We start from the raw sequence: 24321 nt of genomic DNA, 5'->3' as shown, positions 1-24321 counted from the left end.
TAATCTTTCAAGTATCCAGTTGATTCCTGTAATAAGTAGCCAACATTTATGGAAGATTGTGGTCCAGCTGGGTTTTTTAATTTTAGTTTTAAAAATGAGTGCCCAATTTTTTTTCCAGGTGACTCAAAGGCAATTTCTAGAAGAGTGGAAAAAATGTTTTTAATTAACATAGATAATCATTTTGTTACTTCAACAATATTTATTTGTATGTGTGCATTTGCTAAGTTAATTTAAGATGTAAGTTCTTATTTATAGTTGAGCTGTTTATTCATAAGACAGGTAAATATCTCATTACCCTAAGTACCTTTAGAAATGCAAAAAACACTGCCTGAAGATAGTTTTCCCCTCTCCTGATAGCCTCATGAGTAATGAATTTGTTGTGACAGAATTTGGGAAAATGATTCATGCTCTGTATATGGGTTTTCAAATTCCCAATCCACCCAGCATTCATCAATGTCTTCTTGAGTTACCCAATAGTCCTTCATTACTCACTGAGGTACCACTCAGAACAGTAGCCTTCAAATGTGTCAGTTTTTAAGCTAATTCCCCTTTACTAAAAGCTACCCTCCTTCTGGAAATGATATGTAACAAAATCAGATGCTTCAAGGAAAATGAAATATTTAGTATAAGATAACGAGATCCTTTCAGAACTCAAATTATGATACAAAGACTTACTTTACGAAAAGGGCACTTTGGGTAAGCATCATTTCAAAATCTTAGGATCCTTTATTCCTGAACCATCCATTCTATCTATGAAATATTATGCCTGTTCAATTGTGAAGAAGTCATACTTCGAGACCCTTGACTTTGTTAGCCTGACAGTACAATTTATGACAGAGCTGCCATTATTTCATTAGGCCACAAAATCCATGTGTAGTATGCCTGAGACTACTTTGAACTCCAAAAAATATGTAATGTACCCTTTATATTTTCATGCTTAAAGTGTAAGGAACTTTAAAGGGACCCTGTACTTAGTCTGTTCCTGTGGCTTAGGGGTATTGTTGTTAAGTGCTGTCAAGTTGGTTCCGACTCATAGCAACCCTATATAGAGTTTTCAGGTAGCAGCTGGTGGGTTTGAACCTCCAACCTTGCAGTTCAAACTGATCTTTTAGTCAAGTGCTTATCCTCTAGAGCCACACTAGGACTCTAAGGTGGATAGTGATGGTATTTAATAGGTAAACATCTTTTTTTTCTTTAAGTTAATTATTTTATTGAAGTTTAAGCATTTCTATAAAAAAAGATGCACAACAAATCTTAAATGACCACATTTTCACAAAGTGAAAACATTTGATTGACCATCATTAAGATCAAGTAATAGAGCACTACCAGGAGTCCTGGTGTGGGGCTATGGGATAAGCTCTGGACCTCAATTTGAACCACAAGGTTGGCAGTTCAAACTCACCAGCCGCTACTCAAAAGCCCTATGAGTCGGAACCAACTCGATGATGACATTTAACAACAACCACCAGTTTCTCAGCAGTTCCTTCCTCTTCCCATGTCTCCTCCCCGTTGTCTCCCTCAAATCCAGTCCAATAGCTACTTTCCTAAATTCTAGCAGGATTCCTGGTGTGGTGCCATAGGATCAGCACTGGTCTGCGAACTACAAGGTCAGAACTTCAAACCCTATGATGTTGTTGTTGTTATGTGCTGTGGAGTCCATTCCGACTCATAGCGACCCTATACAGGGTTTCCAAGGCTGTAGATCTTTACGGGAGCAGAAAGCCTCATCTTTCTTCTGCGGAACAGTTGGTAGTTTCAAATTGCTTACCCTGAGGTTCGCAGCCCGATTCGTAACCATTACACTACCAGAGCTCCTTTCAAACCCTATATAGGACTGCTGTTAGTCGGAACCAACTTGACCGCTAATAACAACAACAACAGAGCATTGTGACTAAGTTTTGAGCCCCATCCATGCATCACCCACAGCCTCCCAGAATTCTGTTTGTTTATGTGTGTTGACAGATCTTCAGTAGGACTCTCTGGTTGTAAGTTCCTGCCATTAGTTTCAGAAGTTACTAATTATCTAGGGGATCTTAAACGAAAATCCTCACCAAAAGTGTGCCCTGGGGGCAAAGTTGAGGACAAGAAAGAAGCTAAGTACTGTAAGCTCTCTGTAATGAAAAGAATTGCTATTAGAACGATTAGGAAGTGGCCCTGGAGTCTGTTTGAAACATGAGCCCTGCCTTTGGTGCTTACAGCTGTGTGGTTTGGGAAATACACTTGACTTCATCTGTAAAATGGGAACACCAACACTCCTTCCTCTTGGCATTATGGTGAGGATTAAGTGAAACTCTGGCTGGCATTCCTTCTATGTGCTAAGTCGGTGTTAGCTGTGATTATAAGTTTTGACACTGTGACAAGTGATTAAATGGAACGCCCTATTCTCTGGTTACAAAAGAGGTGTGTTACCTTTTAAAGCAATGCTTAAGATTTTCTAGGTCAGGCCTCTCTAAATACATACAGCCTAATAGGATTACAGCCACAGAAAATCCTATGAGCACAGTTCTATTCTGAAACACGTGGGGTCTCTGTGAGTTGGAATCAACTCCATGAAACTGGTTTAATAAGGTAACTACATTTATTACTAGGGAGTAATAGAAACTTTTCCACGTAGACTCCATTAGTAATATAAAATTAAAGTAAGTGGACTATCAATAAAGGAGCAAATCATGGCTTATTCCTTTTGGTGTGCTAATTAGCCATGATAATACCAACAATAACCACACAGCATGTCTGTCCATATCCTCCCATGTCTCGTCAGTGGAGGCCTGTGTGTGAGAGAGGAGCAAAAGCTGAAGTAAATGATGAATTGTCCCCTTTTTTTCCTTTCCTTGGCATTTATTTAGATGGCTGATATACGAAGACCCTGGATTTCAGGGTGTTCCTTTCATTCTTGAGCCTGGTGAATACCCCGACTTATCCTTCTGGGACACAGAAGAAGCATACATTGGATCCATGCGGCCTCTGAAAATGGTAACAATGAAACACACAGCGTTTTCTTGGAGTCAGTGATTCTGTGCTGGCTTGACAAGTCATAGGATGTGACTCTGGAGCAATAAAGTTGACTTTTCAAAAACCAACATGTAGCAGGTGGGAGTACCATCACTGGGTAGAAATAATACAACAACTTGCTACAGATCAGAAGACAATGTCCTTTACCTCCAAAGCAGTCTCCGCTTTATGGAGAACAGATGTGTGCTCTTAAGTTTCAGCCTGATGCAAGTTTAATAGGTGAAGAATTAAACACCTATGGGAAAACAAGAGGAAAAAGAAATTTCACCTTGACAGAGAGGAGGAATCCCTAGGAAAGCTTCCTGATAAATCAGTTTGGGTAAAAGTGAGCAGGATTGTTTTAGATGGAGGTGAAGCAGGGTGTCGTTGAGTCATTACAACTCATGGCTACTCCTGTGTGCCAGGGTAGGACTGCGTCGTAAAGGTTTTCCATGACTGATTTGTCGGAAGTAGATTGGCAGGCCTCTCTTCCAATGCCACTCTGGGCTTAGCACCTTACCCTTTTATTTAGCAGCTGTTTGTACCTCTCAGGGACACAGATTAGGCAAAGGGTTGGACAAGCCGAATGAATCTGGTTGTCATTACCAAAGGCTAGGCTGGGTGGCAGTGTAGACGGAGCTGGACATGAACATCCAAATGAGTGTTGTCCTCCCAAGTATCAGCTGTTCAGCTTAAATGGAGGAACCCTGGACATTTCTTCTGAGATTGTAAGCTTCGGGAGGACCCAGGCTTGGTCAAGTCATTCCCACTTCTATGCAAGCTGAGCATAGTTTATGGTACATCCATAGTAGTTGTTCAATAAATTTCCATGGGAGGAGTAACACTTCTGCTACAAACACATTTTTAAAACTGCACTTTAGCAGCTGTCTTCAGAGTCAGTTGGAGACAATTCAGGAAGACAATTTTTATCTTAATTTTACCCCTCCCACCAAAGCATTTGATTTAATTACCTATCTGTTTACTGATGTTCTTACAAATTATTCTTGGATTTTTTTTCTAAAATTAGATTCACTTTCTAAGAACAAAGTTTTGTTAACACTGAACATACGAAAGAATTGCCCCAGGTTTTGAAAGCTATTTTTTGACATTTGAAAAGGATTCGCTTTGAAAGGGCCACTTGTTTGTATAAGCACTGGTTTGCTGACAAACTCAGCCACATTCCTTTGTAATTACAGTTCATTTGGTGCATTTGAGCTCCTTTGGCTGTATTTTTTTTAAGCTGTTGAAGATATATTGGTGAAAAATACCCTTCTGCTTGTCCAATGATGATTTTTAACCTTCTCCTGTTTAATATTTTCATGAAATCCCTTTTCTCTGGTTTGTTTTTAAGTGCGTTTTTGTTTGAGATTTAAAAATAAGTTTTTCTGATTAAAATTTAACAACCCATCATAGACTCATCCTTTAGGATGTTTCCAACTTTCTCGGTATAGTTTATCTTAATTATTCCAGTGTTCCTCCAGACTTTGTGAACTTTAACAGGCTGTGGCTTGCAAAATCAAATGCCACCAGGAGCCAAGCAAAATACAAATGAGGGAGTTGTTATTGTTATTAAGTAGATTCAAACTCACAGCAACCATGTACAGGGTTTCTTAGGAATGGCTGGTAGGTTTGTGCCATTGAACTTTCAGTGCTTATTCTATAGTGCTACACCAAGACAGGAATATGAATTTTTATGAGAAATTTTCTGAGTTAAAATAGAAACAAAACCAAAATAAGTAAGTCAAAGAACACATAGACTAGCAGTGAGACTGCATTCTGGACCGGTTTTCTCTTGTCTCCATCTGCGCTGCTAATACATGTAAAACTCACGTCAATTAAAACAAACTGGAACTCAGTTGTACTCTGAGGGTCAATAGCTTACCACCAGCTACTGTGGGCAGTATAAAATGGTGATATATCAGTGAAAGCGTACTCTTCTTACTATGTTATTTTACCTTTTAGGGTGGCCGTAAAGTTGAATTCCCTACGGATCCAAAGGTACTAGAAAAACAACTTTTTCTTAGCTTTATTTCCACTCTATCTCTATGAACATAAAGTTCATATGACTTCACATATAAGCCTCCATAAAATGTAATTGTGGTTAAAACATTTGCTAGAGCTTTTCATGTACTATCCTCTAGTTACTCATTAACACTGGTCATATGTGGAGCTCTGACCCAAAAAATTCAGTGTTGTGTTAAGTTTGTAATTTGTGGTTGGATTTACTAATTGTAGGGCATCTTGATGCCTGCCAATTAAACAGGAACATTTTTTCCTTTTCTAGACAAGCTCCCCACTACTCCAGAATGCTCTTTCTACTGTTTCTATGTGTCACACCTGTACCACATATTTTAACGATATGATGGTGTTGGTGGTAGTGTGCTGTGGAGTCGGTTCCCACTCATAGTGACCCTGTACAGGGTTTCCAAAGCTGTAATTCTTTACGGGAGCAGAAAGCCTCATCTTTCTCCCACGGAACAGCTGGTAGTTTGAACTGCTGACCTTGAGGTTAGCAGCCCGACTCGTAACCACTACCCTACCAGAGCTCCTTATTTTAACAACATAGTTCATCCATATTTAAAGCAACTTCAAAACACTCAATTTCTTCATTTTTCTTGAACAAAAGCCTAACTATCAGTTCTAGACAATGTACAAAATCCAGTTATTTAGAAACATGCCTTTTGAGCATTGGCTTTGAGCCATACCAAAATGGGGAAAAGAGCCTGCTTTAAAATAAATAAAAAACACTTTATCATAAGATTGAGTTAGTTTTTTAAAATATGTTTGTTGTTGTTGCTGTTAGGTGCTGTGGAATCGGTTCCCTCTCATAGTAACCCTGTATGGGGTTTCTGAGGAGACGCTGGTGGGTTTGAACTGGCGACCTTGAGGTTAGCAGACCAGTGCTTATCCTACAGTGCCATATGTTCCAGAACTTAGTGGTCTTAAATGGCTGATCTAATTATCTTTGTGCGATCTACTGGTATAACTCATTTCTGTTATAGGTAGTTGTCTATGAAAAGCCTTTCTTTGAAGGAAAGTGTATGGAATTAGAAACAGAAATGTGCAGCTTTATCATGGAAGGAGGTGAAACAGAAGCATCGACTGGAGATGGTAGTTTGCCACTTACATCAGTGGGGTCCATGAAAGTTCTAAGAGGCATGTAAGTAGATGGGGTAACCAGCCTCTAAGGATTCTATCTATATGTTCTTCCTTAGCCCATTGTGGGCAGGTTTACAGAGACTGGTACGGGCAACTAAGCAATGCTGATAAATGACCTCTCAACATCGTTAATTAGTCACTGACAACTCGCCTTCTAATTATTATCTTATTTTCTATTTTCTGAGTCTTTAAATGCATTTTTAGAAGCATACATGGAAATAAGCCTTGTTATCATAAACAAAAATATATTATAATTACTATTTGAAGAAAGTTATCCAATTTCACTCGCTGAAGCCCTTTTCAGTGAGTTCTTATTAAATGTACATACACGTGCTCCTTTACAGAACTGTTAAATGTTTCCTGGGTTGTTTTCTTGGCACCTTCTGTTATCAATGAAAATGATACATACATAGGAAAAAATGTAGCCTGTTGAAAATCATTCTTACTTCTTCATGTCCTTTCCTTTGCAGTTGGGTTGCCTATGAGAAGCCTGGATTTAGAGGTCATCAGTATTTGCTAGAAGAAGGAGAATACAAGGACTGGAAAGATTGGGGAGGTTATAACGGAGAACTTCAGTCTTTACGACCTATATTAGGTGTAAGTTAAAAAAAAATCTAATGGCTTAATTTTGGGGATTTTTTGCATAATAAATGACTGATCTTTGATTAAATGTTTTTTTTTTTTTTCTCAATAGGATTTTTCAAATGCTCACATGATAATGTATAGTGAAAAAAACTTCAGCTCTAAAGGTTCCAGTATTGATGTATTAGGAATTGTTGCCAATTTAAAGGAGACTGGGTATGGTGTGAAGACACAGTCTATTAACGTACTGAATGGAGTGTAAGTGAATAACTTCAACTGCATTTTAACCATGCATCTCACTTTGGTTTGTGTTAATCTAATGGATATATGACACGGCGTGGATATTTAATAACAAAGATATCTCAACAGTTCAACAGTAATATAACAGTTACTTGATATCTACTGCCATAATATTTCAAAACTGCTTTAAAAATCTTTCTCATGTAATCTTTTTCAAAAATATAGTGTAATATAGCATTGGAGTAGGCTTGGGTATATTGATAAAAAATATATAGATTTGCTTCTCTAGTCTTTCTGCATGGAGAGATCTCAGGAGTCAAATTATAATAGTAATCTAACCTTAGAATATTGACTATGCAAAGACATTCAGCTGTGTATATTAAACCAAACTATGGATAACATTGTGAAGAATGGGAATTCCTGAACATTTAATTGTGCTTATCTGGAGCCTGTACATAAACCAACATGCAGTCATTCAAACAGAAAAAGTCAAGAAATGTATACCTTAGGGTTTTCATAGTCAACCTATATGCCGAGCAAATATTCTGAAAAGCTGGACTGTATGAAGAAGAACCCGCATGAGGATTGGCGGAAGGCCCATTAGCAACCTGTGATATGCAGATGATTCAACCATGCTTGCTAAAAACAGAGGATTTAAGTACTTATTGATGAATATCAAAGAACACAACTGTCAGTATAAATTACACCTTTATGTAAAGAAGCAAAAATCCCCATCCTGATAAGCAAAAAAGATTAAAGTTTGTCAAGGATTTCATTTTATAAGGCTCCACAATCAACATTCTTGGACGCAGCAATCAAGAAATCAACTAACAGCGGTCTGCTGCAAAAGACCACTTTAAAGTGTTATGGAGCAAAGATGTCATTTTGAAGACTAAGGTGAGCTCTGACCCAAGCCATGGTGTTTCCAGTCACCTCATGTGTGCATGTGAAAGCTGGACAATGAATAAGGAAGACCAGGGAAGAATTGATGCATTTGAGTTATGGTGTTGGTGAAGACTATTGAAGGTACTATGGATTTCCAGAAGAATGAATAAATCTGTCTTGGGAGAAGTATAGCCAAAACACTCCATAGAAATGAGCATGGTGAGACTTTGTCTCTTACTTTGGACATGTTATCAGGAGGGACCAGTCCCTGGATAAGGACATCATGCTTGGTAAAGTAAAGGGTCAGTGAAAAAGATGGATTGACAATAGACGCAGCAATACTGCTGACACACAACAGCAGTTGTATGAGGATGGTGCAAGACCGGGCAGTGTTTTGTTCTGTTACACATAGGATCTGTGTGAGTCAGAACCAAGTCAATGGCCACTAACAATAACAGCATGAAAAATCTGCGATCGGGCAGAATCTCAGTAGATTTTCTGATGGCGTTGCACTCACTCCTGTGTTTTTCTCACTATTATTTTGATACAAAAATAATGATTTCAGTGTACCTGGCATTTAGTCATTAAGTGCTTTACTAATGCTAAAGAAAGTTTTATTGAAAGCAGTTATCAGTCAAGACTCTTTAGGTTACAAGTGACTGCAAGCCAACCTAAATTGGCTGAAGTAATCAAAATGAAACTTTTTGGCTTATATAACTAAAAAGTCTTGGAAAACGTCTTTGCTTCAAGCTTGGCTGGGTGTATGTTTCAAACATTGTCATTAGGACTTGGCGTCTCTCTCTTTACTTCTCTCTCTCTCTCCTTTTCTCTCTGTCTCAGTTGGACTTTCCAGTATATTGGCATTACTTTTGGCAGGCCCTATCCATCTGGTGATCTTTTTCAGCATCTGGCTTTGTTCTCCCAATTTACTGGTTCCAGTGGGAAGAGCTTCCAGGGTTGACTTTAATTCTCTAAGCTTGGCTCACATACACATGCCTGCACTAATCACTGTAGCCAGGGGTATGACCATATCTGAGTTATGTCTCCAGAGCTGAGATAGCGTTCAGCCCCCTAGACCATGCAGATATGTCTGGGGTGAGTGGTTCCCCAGGGTCATCAGAAGAAGTAGAGATAGATGCTGGGTGAGGTGAAACAGCACAGTCCACGACAGAGAGTTAAACATTATTATTTTTTTGATCCATGATATCTGTTGTAATATTTTTTTATTCATGAGAGTATTCTTAGATGGTTATATGAAATCAGTTGAGAGTATATGATATGTTTTTGATGTCATGAGTAATTGAGACTGTTTGAATCAGTCTAGCCTCCACCTTGTTGTATTTCAAGGCTGCACCCACAGGAACCCTGAATATTTGAGACATGTCCACAATATGTTTTTACTATCAGGCCTGCTCACCAGAGTCTTGTATAGGCCATTGGATGTGGTGCCATCTTGGCAGAGGGACATCTGTGACTCCATGCCTCCCCTTTTTACTTGGCAACTCCTCCATTTGTAGGAAATGGTTGTGTTATGGAGCCCTAACATTTTAGAATCAGTGTTGGCTGCCCACAAAAATTAGGGTAGGGCAGAGGCATCTGAGATGTTGTGGTTTCGCGTTGTTTTAGATAGCCTTTAAAATTAAGTCTTCAGAAAAAAGTATCAGCGTAGTCTTGTGAAATAATTATGCATTTTGGAACTCACCGTATGCCTCTTGACACCATTCATCTGAGCCCAGTCATCCACCCTATGAGAGAAAGCAAAAGGGTGGGAGGAAGAATTCCCTTAGACTATGCAGATTACGTTGTTGGAAGAGGCAGAATTATCATACTCTGAACCTGGGCCAATCCCCTTTTCCTTTTACCCAGCCCTTACTAATGTGAAATCAGTTTCTTACCTAAAATATTGCATGCATGTATATGATTCTATTTTTAGTCCTTTCTAGTTGCATTTCCTGGCTTTGACTTTTTTCCTGGGTGTGACAGTTGTGGGTGTTGGGTGGAGGAGGGAGGAAGTTGAAGGGAGGTGTGTGCCCACACACATAGAGATCACTTCCTTGTAAATTCTTTGTAGCCAGTGGTGGTGGCCTCTGGGTTTACTAGGGGCAGGTGTTTCAGTATATTTCATTCAGCTGGTCATTCAGCAAATATTTGTTCAGGAGTCCTAGTATGGCATGATAGGATAAACACTGAATCACAAGGTCAGTTTGAACCACAAGTTTGGTGGTTCAAACCCACCAGCCACTCCTTGGAAACCCTACATAGGAATGCTGAGTTAGAATCAACTTGATGGCACTTAACAACAACAACACTGTGCAAAACATTACATTATGTCCTCACAGAAGCTACAGTATTTCTATAAAATGTAATTATTGCTTAAAAAAAAAAAAAAGAAATTAAATGCTTTGGGAATCTATAGGCAGGAAAGGTGAATTTCTAATCATGGCACTGGAAAGTTTGTGGCAGAGGTGGTCCTTGAGCAGGCCCTTGAATGACAGGGAACTTTGGATGCCCCAAGTTGAGAAAGGAAGACTAGTGTATAGTTTCATACAAAAATGATTCTTATTGGCCTTGAAGGACCCTGCTCCTGATCAACAAAATGGCATTGCAGCTGCCCCCCAAGTGGCGCTGCAGGCTCTTTGTCTCTCTTGACTTTCTTATTTCTTACAGGCCTTATTCTTTTTGGTAGATAAGCATTTTTGTTTGAATCCTTATTTCTTAGTGATGGAATTCAAAGTCAGAGGAAATAATAATAATGGAAAAAAAAACCTTTTGAAATTCTTTTTTGTGGGAATCTCCCCCAGTGAGCTCACCACCACGTGCCTTATTATTAAGGACCCCTGAGAGCTAAAGCACTCAGCTGCTAGCCAAAAGGTCAGCACTTGGAACACTCCAGCTGCTCCATGAGAGAAAGATGTGGTAGTCCACTTCGGTGAAGATTAGAACCTTGGGAATCCTCCAGGGCAGTTCTCTCTTCTCTAAGGTTGCTATGAGTCAGAACCAACTCAGTGACAGTGGGTTGAGTAAGCTGATTATTAGCTCTGTAACAGAAAACAAGCTTCGGGAAGATGCTCATGAATCTAACCGCTGAGGGTTTAGGAACTGCATTCCATTTCTTATTGCAACATCAAAGGAAATAACCCTACTCATCAGTTTCCAGTTCTGTGCTATGTTGTTGTAGTTAAATACCGTCGAGTCGGTTCCGATCCATAGCGACCCCATATAGGGTTTTTGCTCAAATAGTAGAACCTGGCTAAAATTTTTTTGTAACCAAGCATATTAGGGTTCAGTTAAAAAACAAAACAAAATTGCTTTAAATTCTTTTTACTTTTTCCTCTCCACACACGAGCTTGTTTACAGTGCTTCCTTTAACTTCTGAGCACCACTCCACCAATCTAGAACCTGTTAATACTCGTGTGGTGATTCATCTGTACAGAATATATTTAAACAAAGACAGTGAGTAATTTTTCTTCTTAAGAATACCAAGTGTATGTCTACTTTAGATGACAGAGAATCTCTGACCTGGATGATTCCTTGCAGGCTGTCTTTTAGAAGGAAAATAACACTACTGTCAAGTTAAGTAATACCTTAATACAGTGTTTTCCTGTTTCAGTGACTTAGATAAGCTAATGTGTGTTGGCTGTTTACGTACAAATAATTTCTTTTCATTTTGTAGGGAAATATAGTACTCATATTTGCTAGTTTATGAAAAAACAAAAAAGACAGGGGAGAAGTTAGATCTCCTGGGCTTGCTCACTTAGTACTGTGTATTCAGTCTCTCTCTGCTCACTGACTTTCTACCCTCCTTGTAGACATGCCCACGTCTCCACTAACCTCAAACTCAAACAATCAAACAAAAAGGCCTTTAAGCAAACTCTGTTCTCCCCTAACTTGTTACAGACCCTGAGCCTGCCAGGAACAGTTTGTGATATGATTTAGATTTTCTGGATGTATAGATACCCCTCCACATAGAGAAGCACGTCACACTTCTGTGTTGCGGTTGCTTCCATTCCTAATGTGTGACAAGCTGTTAAAAACTAAACAAAAAAACGGGCACAGGGGTGGAGTCTGATCTCCTCTAACTCCATAAGGGAGAGAATCACTATCAGCATCAGCCCAAGGCTGATTTCTGTGAGGCAGAGATCAGACATGCCTCCACCCTCCAACCTTTTTACCAATTCTGACACCAACCATCCCTCCCACAGCACTCTCTCTTTCTCTGCTGGGTTCTACCATTCATTGCATTGATCACACACAACTCACAGAGAGTTATGGGCTGTATTAGGGAAGTAACAGGCTACATTTCAGGATCAGAAACACTCTGGATATAGTTCTTGGATCAGGATGGAGATTACATTGTCACAAGAGGTAGACTTATTGTACTTTGAACCTGAGTCAGTGGCCCCTTAGCTGGGCCCACAGGCTTGCTTTTCTATGGTCCGTGACCCCTCAGTCTGGCCCCCACCCTGCTTGGGCAACTGTTACAAAACTCATTTAGCTCTACTAATAAGTGTTCAGAGACATCTGCTTCATCAGCAAACCTCCTGCCCAAAGACACTCAACTTTCTCATTCTGTGGGTTGGTGAGTCTCATTCTACTTGAAAGTGACCAGAGGCATCCCACTCTGGCAGCAAGCCTCCTGTCCAAACGAGCCCAACTTTCTCACTGTGTGGGCCAGGAAGCTCACCACACTCCCTTATGCCAGTTCGGCTGCCGCCTGCTCCTTGCCATCTGTCACCATCTCTGGTGTAGTAGCTCTTAGTCTCCTGGATCAAGGAAGTTGAGCATAGTGATCTTAGGTCCAAAGGAGGTGCTCCCTCCTGGAACTTCTTTCTTGGTGGCAGTGAGATTCCCCCTTTCTGCCTCTGAAATGGCTCATTTTAAACCCAGTGAAATGGAAAAACTGACCAATCCCCACTTTAGGATTCCACAAACCTTATTTGCATGGTTCCAAGAAAGATGAGGCTTTCTACTCCCGTAAAGATTTACACCCTCGGAAACCCTGTTCAGGGTCGCTATGGGTCGGAACCGACTCGATGGCACTTAACAACAACAACAACAACCCATACAAAAGTGTCATAATTTTATTTACATTATTAGCAAGCTGTCCATTCCCTTTGATGGGCCACCAATACCTCACGTTTGCATAAACCTACTCAGTCATTGAAAAAGAGGAAGACCCACCACGTAGTTTGGTGCGGTAGGTAGCTACGACAGTGGGCTCAAGCATAGGAAAATTGTGAAGTTAGGATAGGACAGTGTTTAGTTCTGTTGTACATAGGGTTGCTATAGTAACAGCACCTAACAACAATAGCCAGTCATTGGCTAGGAAGTGCAAAGACTATGGCTGGAAGGGCCATGCCAAGTCATACACTGCACCGCACCAGGCAAAGGCAGCGTGGACAGAGGCAGTTCACACACACCCATGTGCTGTGCCATCTCACATGATGTGAGTGTTGCTGTCTTGACCAACCTCCTTATTTATGAATGAGATTGAAACTTCACAAAGGTTAAGTGACCCGTGACTTCTTCCAAGGCATCTGAAACTTAATGTCAGGGCCACAGCTAGAACCAGATCTCCTAACTCCATATCTCACAATGTGTAAAGAATGACCTAAAGGCCAAAACCACTTGCTGTTGAGCCAGAGTAGAATTGTGTTCCATAAGGTTTGATCTACTTTCAGAAGTAGATCGCCAGCCCTTTCTTCCAAAGTGCCTCTGGGTAGATAGGAACCCCTAGCCTTTTAGATAGCAGCTGAGTATATTAACTCACCATTTACATCAGCCAAGGTCCTCAATGTAAAATAACAACTTTTAAACCTTTGCTTATAAGGATTTGATGGTGCAGAAGGGCAGTGTTTTCTGAACTAGACCATACCTGTTGCTTGTAGTCATTTCCTCATTCAGACAGTGAGAAGTGAGTTACAGATCTACACCGTCACAAACGGTTTTTCACTTGAGATTTTTGCAATGTTCTTTTTCTCTTTTTCATTTCCTAGTAATGACAGCATTTGAATTTCTGTATTAAATCAAGACCTTTAGTTAGTAACATCATAATCTATTCTAATTTTGAAGTATATGGTATATTTTAGGTATTTACTAGAATAGCAAGTGAAAGGAAACTTCATAATTACAGTAGATTTTGATATTACAACTAAAAGGGCTTGATTTAAAACAAAAACCTGGATTGGGGAGCCACAGGAGGCATAGTTCAATCATTTCCTGGCCATGAAATATGTGCGAAATGTTACCTTGATGATTCTTGTCCATCTGTGAACTTTCGTCTTAAGATATGACCCTATTCCCATGAAGCTTACAGTCTGTCCATCTGTGAACTTTACCATCTTCATTTTTATGTTCTTAGTGCCAGTCTAAGGAGCTCTGGTAGTATAGTGGTTATGAATTGAGCTACGAACCTCAAGGTTAGCAGTTCAAAACTACTAGCTGTTCCATGGGAGAAAGATGAGGCTTTCTGCTCCCGTAAAGGTTTACAGTCTCAGAAACCCTGTACAGGGTTGCTAAGAGTCGGAACCGACTCCATGGCATATCACCAATCAACCAACCAACCAGTTGTTCGTACATGGTAAATGACTAATCAGTGTAGGCTGGATAAATAAATGAATTCAGAATTAACTTTTATGTCTCTACATTTTCTAGCCTTTAAAATGGGAGTATTAGTATCTTTCTAGAAGATTAAATGTGGTAATAGATGTGAAAGCATTTTCTAAAGTTCTGAGTATTCAAAGTAGAATCAACCTTAATGATTTGAGTGGACTAAAGCTTCTGGAATCTTCATTTGTTGATGTGGCATGATTCAGCATTAGATGAAATTGTAAAGTCTGAATCAGGGAAAATTGGAAGTTGTAAAAATGAAATGGAACATTTAACAATAGATAGCCTAGATACTGTTATCATTGTTGTTGTTATGTGCTGTTGAGTCATTTCTGACTCATGGCAACCCTGTATAGGGTCTCCAAGGAGCAGCTGGCAGGTTTGAACTGCTGACCTCATGGTTCATAGTCCAGTGCTGATCCTACAGAGCCACACCAGGTGTTCTGGCATTAGTGAGCTAAAATGGGTTAGTATTGGCCATTTTGAATCAAACAATTATGTGACCTAATATGACAAACTGAAGAGGAATGGTGTCTCATTCATATCTCAACAGCATGAAGTAAATGCTGTTTGTGATAGGATAATATCCATATATCTGCAAGGAGAACCACTTAATACCAACTATTATTCAAACTTAAGCACCAACCGCTAATGCCAAAGAAAAAGAAATAGAAGATTTTTACCAAACTCTCAATCTGAAATTAAACATACATAAAGATGCATTGATAATTAGAGGTGCATTGATAATTGGAATCTGAAAATGGGAAACAAGAAGGATTGGTAGTTCGAAAATATGGCCTTGGTGACAGCAACGACAGCAGATATCACATAATAAGATTTTTAAAAAGTTTTTATTGTGAATTGACTGACCATTTACATGGGAGAACATTGGTTTTAACACTTATCATATCGTATTTCATTTCATTGCAATGATTACAATCCCCTCCATGCACCAGTAGTTAACAGTATTTGCCTCTGCTCCCTCTTTTTTTTTTTTTTTTTGTACACAGAAACACTCAGGGATATATAATCATTTAAACAACCAAAGGGCACATTCTGGCCACCAGTACATAGCCTTTCTCTTTCCATGAATCTAGAGTCCTCAGCGTCATCATCTCTGCCTCCATCTCTGGTGTTGCTGCTTCTCTGGATAGGGTCTCACATTCTGCTCGTGCTCTTTTCCCTTGATGGTCCTAGGGTCCTTTGTTCCTGGGATGTAAGATTAACTACTCACCCCTTTATCACATAATAGAATTTTGTAAGACCAACAACTCATTCATTGAAAATACCCTTTTTCAACAACATAAATGGTAACTATACAGTGGAATTTACTACATCTGTGGAAAAAGATGATGGAGAAGCTCAATATCATTAATAAGAACAAAGTTGGGGTCTGACTATGAAACAGACCATCAGTTCTCATATGCAAGTTCAGGCTAAAGCTGAAGAAAATGAAAACATGTCTACAAGAGCCAAAGTATAGCCTTGAGAATATCACAAGAGAGTTTCAATTTTAGAGAGCATTTCAAGAAAAGATTAGAGGCATTGAACACTAATGACTGAAGAACAGAGTAATTGTGGGATGACATCAAGTACCTCTTACATGAAGAAAGCAAAAGGTCATTGAAAAGACTGGGGAAGTGGGGCATCAGGGGGAAGAGTAAAATGAATGTCATAAGAGACTCGGCAACTTGCTTTTGAATGTAAAGTAGCTAAAGCAAATGGAAGTAAGGATGAAGTAAAATAATTGAACAGAGGATTCCAAAGGGTGATTGATAATAAAGTATTATCATGAAATGTATAAAGACCTGGACTTAGTCAATTAAAAAAGAGAAGAATATGCTTGGTATTTCTCAAGCTCAAAGAACTGAAGAAAAAAGTCAAACCTTGAGTTGCGATACTGAGATACTCTATGGGCAAAAAATTGAATGACACAGGAAACATCAAAAGAAGATAGATGGAATAAAAAGAGTCACTCACTATATATCAAAAAGAATTGGCTGATATTTCAGCCTTTTCAGGAGGTATCATATGCTCAAGAACCAATGGTTTCAAAGGAAGAAGTCCAAGCTACACTGAAGACATTGATGAGAAATAAGGCTGCAGAAATGGACACAATACCAATACCAATTGAGATGTTTCAACAAACTAATACAGTGCTGGAAGAACCCACTTATGTATGCCAAGAAATTTGGAAGACAGCTGCTTGATAATTGACGGGGAAGAGATATCAATCATGCCCACCCCAAAGAAAGGCAATCTAACAGAATGTGGAAATTATCAAACAATTTTAGTAATAACATTTTGAGATATAAAAGAGATTAACAAGCAAGTGGAAGAAGCAGAGATGAGGGATGAAACCTACCAATCCACATGAGGACTGCCCAGAAACAGAAGCTCAGAAGTGGCAGGCTCTTCCCCCAGAGCTGGTACCCTGACTTCAGACTTCTAGCCTCCTAAACTGTGAGGAAATAAATACCTGTTTGTTAAAGCCATCTGTCTGTAGTATTTCTGTTATAGCATCACTGGACATAATTTAGTACTGATCGACTGGGGAACAGCTATAACACATACCTAAAATGTAGACGCAGCTTTGGAATTCAGTAATGGATAGAAGCTGAAAGATGTTTAAGGTGCCGGATAGTAAAAGACAGTTGGCTGTATGGATCTTCACAAATTATGTATAACATAGAAAACTATGAGAATTCCAGAACATTTCACTGTGCTCATGCAGCACCTGTACCTAGAGCAGGAGGTAGTCATTAAAACAACAAGGGGATACTTCATGATTTAACATCAGGAAAGGTGTATGTTGGGGTTGTTTCACCATAATTATTTAATTACTATGCTGGACTATATGAAGAAGAATATGCATCAGGATTAGAGGAAGACTTAGTAACAACCTACAGTATGCAACTTTGCTTGCTGAAAGAGGACTGAAGGATTTACTGATGAAGATCAAAGATTGCAGCCTTTAGTTTGTGTCTCAACACAAAAACAGAACTCACCACTGGACCAATAAGGAATGCAATGATAAATGGAGAAAACGCTGAAGTTGTGAAGAATTTCATATTACTTGGATCTGCAATCAATGCCCATGGAAGCAGCAATTAAGAAATCAAACAATAAATTGCATATATATAGGAGCTCTGGTAGCGTAGTGGTTACGAATCGGGCTGCGAACCTTAAGGTCAGCGGTTCGAAACTACCAGCCGCTCCGCGGGAGAAAGATGAGGCTTTCTACTCCCGTAAAGATTTACACCCTCGGAAACCCTGTACAGGGTCGCTATGGGTCGGACCCGACTCGATGGCACTTAACAACAACAACAACAACAATATATAGTATAATTACAGAGGGTCATTCCAGCAGTGAATTAAATGAGTCCTGGTGCCATCATGGTTAAACTCTTGACTGCTAACCAAAAGGTTGGTTGTTCAAACCTATCAGCCATGCTTAGGGAGAAGGATGTGGCAGTCTGGTTCAGTAAAGATTTATTGTTGGTGTTAAGTGCTGTTGAATTGGTTCTACCTCATAGTGACCTTGTATAGAGCTTCTGAAGAGGGGCTGATGGGTTTGAACTGCCGACCTTGCGGTTCAAACTGACCTTGCAGACCAGTACATTATCCTACAGTGCCATACCAGGACTACAGTAAAGATTTACAGCTTTGGGAATCCTATGGGCCAATTCTACTCTGTCTTATGGGGTCAGAACCAATTGATGGCAGTGGGTTAGAAACTGAGCATCTTTCTAACATAACAGAATTGAAAAATGTTTTTTTACTCCAAAGACTTCATCTTTGAATAGAAAATAGCATCAGTGAGCTGATTTTGATTTTCCTCTCTGAATTCAGATCACTTAAAAGATAAATGAAAACATTCCACAAGAGAGTTGTTTTTACTATTAGTTTTTTTCTATTTTATTACATTATTGTGTCGTTTTAGAACTTGTTTGAATAAACATGACTTTGACTCCGTTTTTTTTTAAAAGCATTTCTTCTGTTAACTTTTTCCTGTGTGGTTCATTGTATAGTAGACACAGCTTCCTCCTGTAAGCTCTTCCTGCCAAAATATTCTAACATTGATATCAAAAGATTTGCTGTTTGCTTGTTAACAGAACAGTATAAGTTCTTCTTAAAAGTTCAATAATTTCTTTTGAATAGAATTAGAAGCAGACAGATGTTCCCATTGTAGCTATTTATCAAATAGGATTTGAAAAGCAAGAACACCAAAGGTTCATGCAAAGATACTTTGCTTACAGTTTTGATTTGTTGTATGTACAGATAAGTTTGCTCCTGAAAGAGGAATAGAGAACTGGACAAATTACTAAAGATTACTGATTAGCAAAACAGATAAAGTATCTGCATGATGCAGTGTGTTTGATCGTTTTATTTTATATGTAAAATATGAATTATAAAAAGTAGGCTTTTTTTTTTTTTTCTTTAGATGGGTAGCCTATGAGAATCCTGACTTTACAGGAGAACAGTATATTCTGGATAAAGGCTTTTATACCAGTTTTGAAGACTGGGGAGGCAAAAATTGTAAGATTTCTTCACTTCAGCCCATATGTTTGGTAAGAAGTTATATATATATTAAAACTTTTAATGTGAATTGAATGAAAGTTTATAGGGCAGAGCATCAGTTTTGCACTCAACCAATTATATTTTGTTTCATTGCAGAAATTATACTTTTTATGAGAATATTTAACTGAATTGTAGATTTCCTAACTGTATGTTCATGGTTATGAAATATTGATTGCTTTGAAAGTATTCTGAGCTTAGTAGAAATTATTGATGGTCTGAAAGAAAAGACTTGTTCAAAATTATACTTGACTCATTTCCTTTTCTTTTCCCCTTAACAATTTTTAGGATTCATTCACTGGCTCAAGGAAACGAAATCAGGTAACTTAAAAAAATATATATTTTATATAATTAGAGACCTTTCCATTTCAAATGCATTTAATTATCTCATGTAGAAAATGCCAGATATTTGAAATATTTTGTTAGCTTTACCTACTTAAATACATGAAAACATAATTATATTTTAAAACTAGAACTTATGTTTACTTTAAACTGAAAAGAAAGCATTCTTATAAAATGCTATAATTACATAAAGCTTGATTTTGTATCATTATATTGAATCAGATTTTACATTCATACATTTAAGAACAACATTTCACACAATAGCATATAGTCATTGTGTTCAGTCATATAATGAATTTTTATATCTTCTGTGTCTGTATTACACACACACTTTTTTAATGGTCTCTCACTTGAGCATTTTGAATGCTGACTCTCTGTATCAACTGAAGTGTTACAGATGTGAATTAGGCCTTTTAATGGAAGTGTTCAGACAGCCATAATTATAGAGACACAAACTCACTGTAGCCTCCTTTATGGACAAATCTGTCTGCATCCAATAAAGACTCCAGTAAGTCAGCAAATGCCATCCATTGTAAGGGAGAAACACTTATACTACATGTTTCCAAAGCATGGTTTATTGTTAATGATGTACAATTACTTTTGGCCACAACAAAGTTTTAAAATGTTCACTGATTATTACAACACGGTGTTCTGTAGAAGGATGGGCTTTCTATTGTTGGATGGCCTTTTAATGTCTCTGAATTTAAACAATCATGAATGGTTCAGCCAACGTGTTTCTAGTTGTTCATTAATGTGTAAATAGAAAATTAAAGGATTTTAAAAACTCACAACAGCTTACTATTATGAGAGTTAACAAATAGGTTATGTTTGGGTCATTGTTTCAAAATCTGAATGAGTTATGTGTTTAAGAAAATAATGTTATGTGTTTCTGTTTACTTTTCAAAGATTCACTTGTTTTCAGAACCACAGTTTCAAGGTTGCAGCCAAAGTTTTGAAGAAACAACAGATCATATTGATGATTCATTTTCTGCAAAGTCTTGTAGAGTTATAGGAGGCAGGTAAGTGATTGGCAGAGAATGTACTCACTGAGGGAAAATAGAATAGAGGCATCAGTAAGTAATCGTATTTAGTAATATCGCTTAGGAGCTTAACACTATATGAAACCACCAACGAATACAAGATTATATTTGCACCATAGTCTGTTTTGCAGCACAAGTGCTAAATCGTCAGAAGGCATGGAGTTCAGTGTGGGTTGGAGAAGTTGAAGATAACCTCTTTGGATTCACACCAAACTCTAGGGGTGAATTCGCTGGATGTCTTACTTTGATCATTTTACTCTCTGGATCTGTTCCATAATCTGTAAAGAGAGAGCTAGACTCCAATTAATCTCTATGGTACCTGCAAAGATTTTTTTTGCTAGCTAAATAGTAGTAGGACAGACATTCTAGATGACAAGAGCATGAAGAGACGTGCATGACTGGAGTAGACCTGCTGTGCTTGCTACGCAGTGAGCAGACCACCCTCCCTAGCTACGAGTTTAGACAGGGAGGGCGGGATCAGGTTGTGAAGACCCCTCCTGAGCCTATTAGTTTAGCTGGATGCTATTAGAAGCATAAGATGGGGAGGAGCAATGAATTCAAAGTGCCGTGCTGAAAAATTCATCTACGTCAGCTTTATTAGAGGTCTTGAAGACTTGGAAAACCACTGGAGCAGTCTGTGCAGAGCTGATGAAGTATTGAGTCCAATAATAAGAATTGTTGTTGTTAAGTGCCGTAGAGTTGGTTCTGACCCATAGCGACCCTGTGTAGGATTTCCGAGGAGGGGCTGGTGAACTTGAACTGCTGACTTTGCAGTTCAAATGACTTTGCAGTCCAGCGCATTAACCCACAGCACCATACCAGGACTCCAGTAACTAGAGTTGTTGTTGTTGTTATGGGCCGCGGAGTCGGTTCTGACTCATAGCGACCCTGTACAGGGTTTCTGAGGCTGTAAATCTTTGGTAACAATAATGCTTTTAATCAGAAAGTTCTTAAATAGCTAAGTCACCTTTCATTTAACTTTACCTTCATATATGTACATAAATTTACAGACAGCTCCACCTTTATTAGAATATCCCTTTGCCCCAGCCTAGTTCCTCTCTATTCCATACAGGCTTTGTCACCACCTGACTGTACATTTTTGTTGCTCTTACTGTTTTATTGTCTGTCTCACCTCATGAGAGGGTAAATTTCAAGACAGCAAGAAGTTTGCTTTGTGTGCTCTCCTCTACAATGGGAAAGCCTTTGACACACAATTGTTTTTAGTTGCCACAGAGTTGATTCTGACTCGTAGCAGCATCCTGTAGAACTGAGCTCCATAGTATTTTCTTAGTGTAGTGGTTCTGAGTTGAGCTGCTAATCTCACTGTCAGTAGTTCGAAACTACCAGCAGTTCCATGGGAGAAAGATGAGGCTTGCTACTTCCATAAAGATTTACAGCCTCAGAAACCCTATACAGGGTCACTGTGGGTCGGAACTAACTGCATGCCACACCACCACCACCGCCAATCTTAGACATAAGTTGCCAGGTTCTGTCTTCTGTGATACTGCTGGGTAGGTTCAAACCACCAACCTCTTTAGGTTAGCAATCAAGTGCAAACTATTTGGGCCACCCAGGGCCCTTGATGCACAATTGCTAGTTGCCGTTGAGTTGATCACAACTCATGGTGGCCCCTATGCGCAGAGTGAGACTGCACTGCTCATAGGGTTTTCAAGACTTTGGCCTTTCAGAAGCAGATTCCCAGGGCTTCTGAGTGAGAACCACCAACCTCTTGGCTAGTAGTTGAGTGCTTAATCATTTTCATCACTCAGGGATTCCTTGACCAAAAATTTGTCCTAAATAAATATTTGCTGGATTAAATCAAAACAAAACAAAAACTCTTCTATGGAAGCATGGTAAATTATGATTTTAAAAAAGCTGATGCCCGAGAGGCTGATGTATCTCCGTCACTCTGGCACTTTGACTTGGGACCCAGTGCAGAGACAAGGCAATGAGGACAAAGGAAAGTGTGAGAGAAATTATGGGAGGAAATTAGTAGGCTTTGTGACTGACCCTTTGGAAGGACTCTAAGTTTGAAGCTACATGGGCTGGGAGAATAGTAGTTAGTTCCCATGAGAGGGGCAAGGAAGGTAGGGATGTGGAGAAGTTAAAACATGGATCATTTCAAGGAAAAAAAAAAATCTTACTTCCCAAATGCAAAGTTAACAGCTTGGCCTATTATGAATATAATTTGCCTCAAGATGAAATGTATCTATCCAGATATTTTTTAAGAAAGAACACTGTTAGCCACAAACATAGTGTTTTATATCAGGCTACCTCTTCTTGAGTAGAAATACTCAAATTGCATGTGTGTGGTTTTTCCTTCTGTAGCTGGGTTGCATATGATGGAGAAGACTTCTCTGGTAATCAGTACGTGTTGGAAGAAGGCCACTATCCTTGTCTCTCTGCAATGGGATGTCCTCCTGGAGCACTTTTCAAGTCTCTTCGTTTTATAGATGCTGTGAGTATGTCATGACTTTGTTATTGTTTGGTGTGGTCAAGCAGTTCCAACTCACAGTAACCCTGTATAGGGTTTCCAACGCTTTAAGCCTTTATGGGAGCAGAAAGCCTTATCTTTCTCATGAAGAGCAGCTAATGGGCTCAAGCTGCCAACCTTGCAGTTAGCAGTCCAGTGCTCATCCTAGAACCCGTGTAGGGTTTCCAAGGCTGTAAATCTTTACGGGAGCAGAAAACCTCATCTTTTTACCTTTGAGAGGCAGGTAGATTTCAGCTTGGGGTTAGTCCACAACTCAGAACCCACTACACTAGCAGAGTTCCAGGGGTGCAGAAATGCATGGTTCACATTGCTGATGGGCAGAGAAAGGAAAGAAAGCAGGTGCAACTTTCCCAGGACTTACCTCTGAGGCAGTAGGCTTTCCACCACACACCTTTGGTTTCTGTTTCAGATCTTTAACGTGTTAATTATTTTTTATTTGCTTGTTTCTCAGATGTCAGGTGCATATGTTGAATTAGTTATGCACACTCTCATCATGGGTTAGTTCAAAGCCCCTGTCCTCTGTGTTTGGTTTATTTTATTCCCTCACTTCATGTTTGAGCCCTGTTTCCATTCCTCTCTCCGTATCTTTCTCATGAGGAGCAGGCAACTATCTTAATGTGTAAGATACAGCTTGGATATTCTTGTAAAACTTATGTGTTGTTTGTTTGTTTGTTTTTTAAATCAGAATTTAGGCTTTTTAAAAAAATAACATTGTGTTTTTGGTAAAAGTTGACACAGCAAGTTAGGGTCCCTTTTGACAATTTCTGTACAAACTGATTAGTGAATCAGTTAACTTTATCACATTGCTATACAGAGGCTTTAAGTTTATTTAGGCAGTACATTTAGTTGTCATTTTGTTATAAAACATAACTCAGTGCTTACATATAAAACAAACTGTAAGAACTGCCATTCTCCTGTAGGTACATATAGTGTATTGATTACAATTACTGCAAGTATTCGCTCACCATTTTTATTTATATACTCCTTATATGTGGGAGGATTTTTAGGAATATATACTAAAGACTGGAACTGGTGGGATGCATATATATGAATATTCAGTTTCATTAAGCACTGACAGATTCCTCCACACCCACTGGCACTACCTGAGGGTTACTGTTCCCACACTGTTTTTTTTTAATTCAGTTTTTATTTCTTGATGTATTCTATTTTATTGGTTAAGAATATGTTTAGCTAGAAAAGCAAAAACATTCTACTATACTGGATTAATAAGCAATCTAGGGTTTTTCCTTAGATAACAAGAAGTCTAGGGGGTAGACTGTCTAGACTTGTTTAGCTGTATAGTTAGAGGCCCAGGCTCTTTCTGTCTTTCTGCTCTACCAGTTCTAGCACTTAGGTTGACTTTTCTCTAAGTGTTGCCACATGGTCATAAGGCAGCTGCTG

The 24321-nt window shown here is 38.9% G+C and overlaps 1 protein-coding gene across 1 annotated transcript in view; it reads left to right on the top strand.

Annotated features, from left to right (window-relative positions):
* Window positions 1–24321, top strand: part of AIM1 (absent in melanoma 1) — a 293695-nt gene that overhangs the window by 253760 nt on the left and 15614 nt on the right. Inside the window, exons 9-17 of the mRNA XM_006839959.1 lie at window positions 2847–2973; window positions 4954–4989; window positions 5994–6151; window positions 6621–6747; window positions 6845–6990; window positions 18911–19037; window positions 19333–19365; window positions 20293–20405; window positions 22755–22884. Coding sequence (XP_006840022.1) covers window positions 2847–2973; window positions 4954–4989; window positions 5994–6151; window positions 6621–6747; window positions 6845–6990; window positions 18911–19037; window positions 19333–19365; window positions 20293–20405; window positions 22755–22884 — 997 coding nt within the window. The remainder of the gene's footprint in view (window positions 1–2846; window positions 2974–4953; window positions 4990–5993; window positions 6152–6620; window positions 6748–6844; window positions 6991–18910; window positions 19038–19332; window positions 19366–20292; window positions 20406–22754; window positions 22885–24321) is intronic.

This window comes from Chrysochloris asiatica, unplaced genomic scaffold, assembly GCF_000296735.1.
Source record: "Chrysochloris asiatica unplaced genomic scaffold, ChrAsi1.0 scaffold00027, whole genome shotgun sequence".
Lineage (NCBI taxonomy): Eukaryota > Metazoa > Chordata > Mammalia > Afrosoricida > Chrysochloridae > Chrysochloris > Chrysochloris asiatica.
This window is presented reverse-complemented; position numbering and strand designations above follow the sequence as displayed.